This window comes from Sebastes fasciatus, chromosome 6, assembly GCF_043250625.1.
Source record: "Sebastes fasciatus isolate fSebFas1 chromosome 6, fSebFas1.pri, whole genome shotgun sequence".
In the NCBI taxonomy this organism is placed as follows: Eukaryota; Metazoa; Chordata; class Actinopteri; order Perciformes; family Sebastidae; genus Sebastes; species Sebastes fasciatus.
The window spans coordinates 26947586-26954392 of record NC_133800.1 but is presented as its reverse complement, the minus strand read 5'-3'; the positions used below and the strand labels follow the sequence as shown (position 1 = coordinate 26954392).

Below are 6807 nucleotides of genomic sequence, written 5' to 3'. Positions count from 1 at the left end.
ACGCTGTTTATTTCACAACAATGACCCGCTAGCTGTACATAGCAACGGTCTGTTATACATAGCAACGGAGCAATGGTCTGTTATACGTAGCAACGGTCTGCTATACGTAGCAACGGTCTGTTATACGTAGCAACGGTCTGTTATACGTAACAACGGTCTGTTATACGTTACAACAGTCTGTTATACATAGCAACGGTCTGTTATACATAGCAACGGTCTGTTATACATAGCAGCGGTCTGTTATACACAGCAACGGTCTGTTATACATAGCAACGGAGCAACGGTCTGTTATACGTAGCAACGGTCTGTTATACGTAGCAACGGTCTGTTATACGTAGTAACAGTCTATTATACATAGCAACGGTCTGTTACACTTAGCAACGGTCTGTTATACATAGGTCTGTTATACATAGCAATGGTCTGTTATACGTAGCAACGGTCTGTTATACATAGGTCTGTTATACATAGGTCTGTTATACATAGCAATGGTCTGTTATACGTAGCAATGGTCTGTTATACATAGGTCTGTTATACATAGCAATGGTCTGTTATATGTAGCAACGGCCTGTTATACGTAGCAACGGTCTGCTATAAAGAAATAACAGACCAAGCCATGATTGACCAATCAGAATTGAGTATTCAACAAAGCCGTGTAATATGTTTAATTAGCTATTAATTTACCATTTATAAATGATGGTTATTATATATATTTTTACCCAAGAAAGAGTTGAGCTTTTCCTTTTAACATTTTTTGGGGCTCGTTGCAGGATCGCTGAAACTGCGACAACATCACAACGAACGTCTCCGAACCTGAAACCAGCCGATAACCAGCTGCTCTACCTTCCCCTCAACGCCACGCTGCCGTCCAGCCCAGTCCTACCTGTTAGCGGCGATGAAACCCATGAACAGGATGCTTGCGTACATGTTCAGATAGAAGGCGGAGGCGCCAAAGTTGCAGTAGAGGCGGCGGACGGCGACGGAGCTGCTGGCGTAGTTGGCGATTCGGAGCGGTAGACAGAGGCTGATCAGGAAGTCGGCGGCCGCCAGGTTCTTCATGTAGACGGTCACGCTGCTGGACGCCGGCTGCTGAGCTCCACAGAAGTAAACCTTCAGGGTGAAGCCGTTCAGGAGCAAACCCACCTGGAGAGGAGACGGGAACGTTTAGGATCTGTGCAAATAAAATCATTCTTTAGAGAACGAGACTCACCAGAAACATCAGAGTGTAGACCAGCAGGAAGCAAACGTGGGCCGACTTGTCGACGTGATCGCAGTGACTCGTACTGCTGCCGTTCGTCAGGTTGAGCACTGAGGACCGGTTGGAGAACGGGAGTTCACTCATGTTTCTGGAAGAGAGCTGAACCCAGAAGAATGATGTGTTAGATAATGGTTCAAACATCATTTATCTGCATTCAGGAACTGGCTTGTGCTGAGAGGGAAGTAACAGATCACCACAGCAGCAGCAGCAGCCGAACAAACCTCAAAAACACGTATTCTAAAACACACCTCAGGTAGCCAGGACATCTAAATCTGACATATGTGGTCGCCAGAGTCACGTGATTAACCACGACCAAGATTCACAAGCTGGTCCAAAGCTGGTCTGAAGGCTGCTAACTAGAGCTGCTCTCAATCTAAAACCACCCACATCTGCACAGTCGTTTATTTAGAAAAATAACAATCAGATATAAGAATGTGATGGAGCTACAAAGAAATAAACACATAAATAAAAACATTTCTTATTATTACAAATAATAAAAAGAAGAAATCTAAAAAAAAATAATAATAAAGGAAATGACTGAAAATAAAAACAATTAAAAGTCTAAACTTTAAAAAAAAAAGAAATCAACAAAATAAAACAAAACACAAAGTTTAGTGTAGAAAGTTTGTGTTTTTTGTGTACGAACAATACAAATGTTTAAAAAAATCTGCAACACTGAGCAGATAAAACAGTAAGGAACAGACTGTCACAAAGTCTGCCTCAGTCACGTTTTCCAGATTGTTATCAGTTATCATCGTTATCAGTATAAGCACCATAGACGTGGGTCAGTAGGGGCCTACTACGCCTACTAGTAGGTTTAATCATCTAGTCACATGGTAGATCACCGAAAGAAGGTATAAAAGAAGACGACAGCGACCTCTCAGCCGATTAGAGTGTTGTCAGGCTATTAAATAGGCGTTATCAGTAACTATAAGCCCCATAGATGTGACTGATAACGCTTATTTAATAGCCTCGGTTGTGTTTTCACAGTGCATTTACTGAAGGAACGTACTAAAGTACACATTTGAGGTACTTTACTTGAGTATTTCTATTTTCTGCTACTTTGTACTTCTACTTCATTTCAGTAGTGTTTTGAATTCAGGACTATTACCTGTAGTGGAGTATTTTCACAGTGTGGTATTAGTACTTTTACTGAAGTAATTATTAACTACATGAAGCTGATAATACTTGTGTACTTTTACTGCTGATACTTTAACCACGCGAAGGTAAGAATACTTGTGTACCTTTACTGCTGATACTTTAACCACGCGAAGGTAAGAATACTTGTGTACCTTTACTGCTGATACTTTAACCACGCGAAGGTAAGAATACTTGTGTACCTTTACTGCTGATACTTTAACCACGCGAAGGTAAGAATACTTGTGTACCTTTACTGCTGATACTTTAACCACGCGAAGGTAAGAATACTTGTGTACCTTTACTGCTGATACTTTAACCACGCGAAGGTAAGAATACTTGTGTATCTTTACTGCTGATACTTTAACCACGCGAAGGTAAGAATACTTGTGTACCTTTACTGCTGATACTTTAACCACGCGAAGGTAAGAATACTTGTGTACCTTTACTGCTGATACTTTAACCACGCGAAGGTAAGAATACTTGTGTACCTTTACTGCTGATACTTTAACCACGCGAAGGTAAGAATAGTTGTGTACTTTTACTGCTGATAATTTACATGAGGCTGATAATACCAGGTTACATTTACTACTGATACTTTAACTACATGAGGCTGATAATACCTTTACTTGAGTATTTTTACATTGTTGTATTAACATATTAACTTAAGTACTTCTTCCACGTTAATGTTTGTAACCACAGCAGATAAACAGACTCCGTTAACCAACACTAATAAATACACATTTTCCGTCTATAATAACTCATATTTGTGACTGTAGTTTACAGTATTTCAGCTCATACATATAACAAAGGTGTTACTACAGTAGAAGTACAGAGAACAGAGTTACCTGCAGTACTCACCCGTCTGTGTGACTCTCTGAACAATCTGACTTCCTTCTGGTTAGCGAGAGGGAGGAAGACTGATGTGGTTCTGATGTTCAGCATATAGGTAGTGTGTGTGTGTGTGTGTGTGTTACCGCCACTCATTTACATGTCATTAACACACACACACACACACGCACGCACGCACACACACACACACACACACACACACACACAGACACACACACACGCACGAACACACACACACACACAAACACACACACACACACACACACACACACAGACATACACACACACACGTGTCCGGTCCTTCATTGGTTCCCAGACGCTTTTAGATTCTCTCTTTTCTCACAGGAACTTGTTTAGTTTGATATCATCATGTCTGTTTTTACACTTTGGTTCAGTCTATTTTTATTAAAGCATTTCTAATCATGTATTAACACTCTCCTCTGATGGTCACTGTCAGTGTTACACCTCTGGTTTATATATAGTAACACACTGTGACCACTGGAGGGCAGTGTGGAATATATTATATTATATTATATTATATTATATTATATTATATTATATTATATCATATTATATTATATTATATTATATTATATTATATTATATTATATTATATTATATTATATTATATTATATCATATTATATTATGTTATATTATATTATATTATATCATGTTATATTATGTTATATTATATTATATCATATTATATTATATTATATTATATTATATTATATTATATCATATTATATTATATTATATTATATTATATTATATTATATTATATTATATTATATCATATTATATTATGTTATATTATATTATATTATATCATGTTATATTATGTTATATTATATTATATCATATTATATTATATTATATTATATTATATTATATCATATTATATTATATTATATTATATTATATTATATCATATTATATTATGTTATATTATATTATATTATATCATGTTATGTTATGTTATATTATATTATATCATATTATATTATATTATATTATATTATATTATATCATATTATATTATATTATATTATATTATATTATATTATATTATATTATATTATATCATATTATATTATATTATATTATATTATATTATATTATATCATATTATATTATGTTATATTATATTATATTATATCATGTTATATTATGTTATATTATATTATATCATATTATATTATATTATATTATATTATATTATATCATATTATATTATATTATATTATATTATATTATATTATATCATATTATATTATGTTATATTATATTATATTATATTATATTATATCATATTATATTATATTATATTATATTATATTATATTATATCATATTATATTATGTTATATTATATTATATTATATCATGTTATATTATGTTATATTATATTATATCATATTATATTATATTATATCATATTATATTATGTTATATTATATTATATTATACTATATCATATTATAATATGTTATATTATATTATATTATATATTATATTATATCATATTATATTATGTTATATTATATTATATTATACTATATCATATTATAATATGTTATATTATATTATATTATATCATATTATATTATGTTATATTATATTATATCATATTATATTATGTTATATTATATTATATTATATCATATTATATTATGTTAAATTATATTATATTATACTATATCATATTATATTATGTTATATTATATTATATTATATTGTGTTATATTATACTATATTATATTATATTATATTTTATTAAATTATATTATATTGTATTTTTTTATTGTATCATATTATACTATATTTTATTTTATTATATCACATCATATTGTATTATATTATAGTTTATTATATTATATTATACTATACTATATTATCCATCCATCCATCTTCAACCGCTTATCCGGGATCGGGTATACTATATTATATTTTATTATATTATATTATATCATATTATATATTTTATTTTATTATATTTTATAATATATTTAAATATATTATATTATATAATATTATATGATATTATATTATATGATATTATATTATATTGTATTTTATTATAGTTTATTTTATTCTATTATATTTTATAATATATTTAATTACACAATATTATATTATATTTTATAATATATTGAATTATATTATATCATATTATATTATATTCCTATATTTGACCAGCTGCACTATTTTATGTTTTAAATTCCCCTTCTTACTTGTCTGATTTTATATTTATTTTATAGCAGCATTAGAGCAGCCTGAGAACAAAAAATATTGCCAACGGCTTCTTCTATGAAATTATTGTGCATTATGACAAATAACTTTAATATTAACATCTACTATACAAAAAACTGTTGTTTTGTCTCACTGCATATTACTGTGTGATTTTATTTGATGAGCTGTGTGCTCCGTCTCAAACGTATATAAAAATTAAAGTTATTATAATCTAACAGAGAGAAGAGAGTGACCTCAGAGCCACAGAAACCAGATCAGCTGAATTTACTGAGAAGTGGACGGTTGCCGTGGTAACGCCGGAGGAGAACTGAACTCACCAGCCGTCTCTGGTCCCGTGAGTTCGATGCCCAGCGATTGCGTCCACTTTCACTTCCACATCACCACTTCCTGTTCTCTCCTTCACGCTGGTGACTCATCAATAAACACAACTGAGACTGTCAATCATTATTTAATATCTATACTTTAATATATATATACTGATATTTATATACAATTATACAAGTCTGCATTTACACAGGACCACATCTCTATCCTTGATTCCTCTCCTCGTCTCCTCTCCTTGTACCCTCTTTTCTTCTCTCCTTGTCTCCTCTCCCTGTGTCCTGTCCTTATCTCAACTCCTCTCTTGTTTCCTCTCTTTTTCTCCTCTCTCTGTCCTCTCCTTGTGTCTTTCCTTATCTCCTCTCTTCTCTTGCCTCCTCTCCTTGTCTCTTCTCCCTGTGTTGTCTACTTGTCTCATCTACTTGTCTCCTCTCCTTGTCCCCTCTACTTGTCTCTTCTCTTGTCTCTTCTCTTTGTCTCCTCTCCCTGTATCCTGTCATTGTCTCCTTTCCTTATCTCTTCTCCTCTCTCTTTTTGTCTCCTCTCCTTTTCTCTTCTCTTGTCTCTTCTCCCTGTGTCCTCTCTTGCCTCCTCCCCTTTTCTCCTATCCCTTTGTCCTCTCCTTGTTTCCTCTCCTTGTCTCCTCTCTTGTCTACTTTCCTCTCTTGTCTCCTCTCTTTGTGCCTTCTCCTTCCCGACAGTTTCCTCAGCAGTGACTCTATTGTCTCCTCTCTTGTCTCCTCTCCTTATCTCCTCTCCTCCTCTCCTCTCCTTGTCCCCTCTCCTCCTAGACTCTGGCCGGTGGTCAGCGACCTCCTCCTGTCTCTCCTCTCTTGTCTCCTCTGTCCTCTCCTCTTCTCCTCTCTTGTCCCCTCTCCTTGTCTCCTCTCCTTGTCTCCTCTCCTTGTCTGCTCTCCTCTTAAATGTGGCTCAGACTCTGGTCGGTGGTCAGCGACCTCCTCCTGTCTCTCCTCTCTTGTCTCCTCTG

At 33.1% G+C, this 6807-nt stretch overlaps 1 protein-coding gene across 1 annotated transcript; it reads right to left on the bottom strand.

Moving 5' to 3' along the window:
• Nucleotides 1–464: 464 nt before the first annotated feature.
• LOC141770210 (P2Y purinoceptor 12-like) lies at nucleotides 465–1398 on the bottom strand. The gene is made up of 2 exons (XM_074639848.1): nucleotides 1208–1398; nucleotides 465–1140 (listed from the first exon to the last, which is right to left on the bottom strand). Exons 1-2 carry the CDS (start codon nucleotides 1394–1396, stop codon nucleotides 877–879), a joined length of 453 nt encoding a protein of 150 aa, XP_074495949.1. The 5' UTR covers nucleotides 1397–1398; the 3' UTR covers nucleotides 465–876.
• Between the last annotated feature and the right edge of the window lie 5409 nt (nucleotides 1399–6807).

Bases quoted from the DNA above. Each gene is read 5' to 3' on its own strand.
- LOC141770210 (XM_074639848.1), bottom strand. From the start codon at position 1,396: ATGTTTGAACCATTATCTAACACATCATTCTTCTGGGTTCAGCTCTCT. The intron at 1,141-1,207 runs GTGAGTCTCGTT...TCTCCTCTCCAG, and splicing joins TCTACACTCTGATGTTTCTG to GTGGGTTTGCTCCTGAACGG.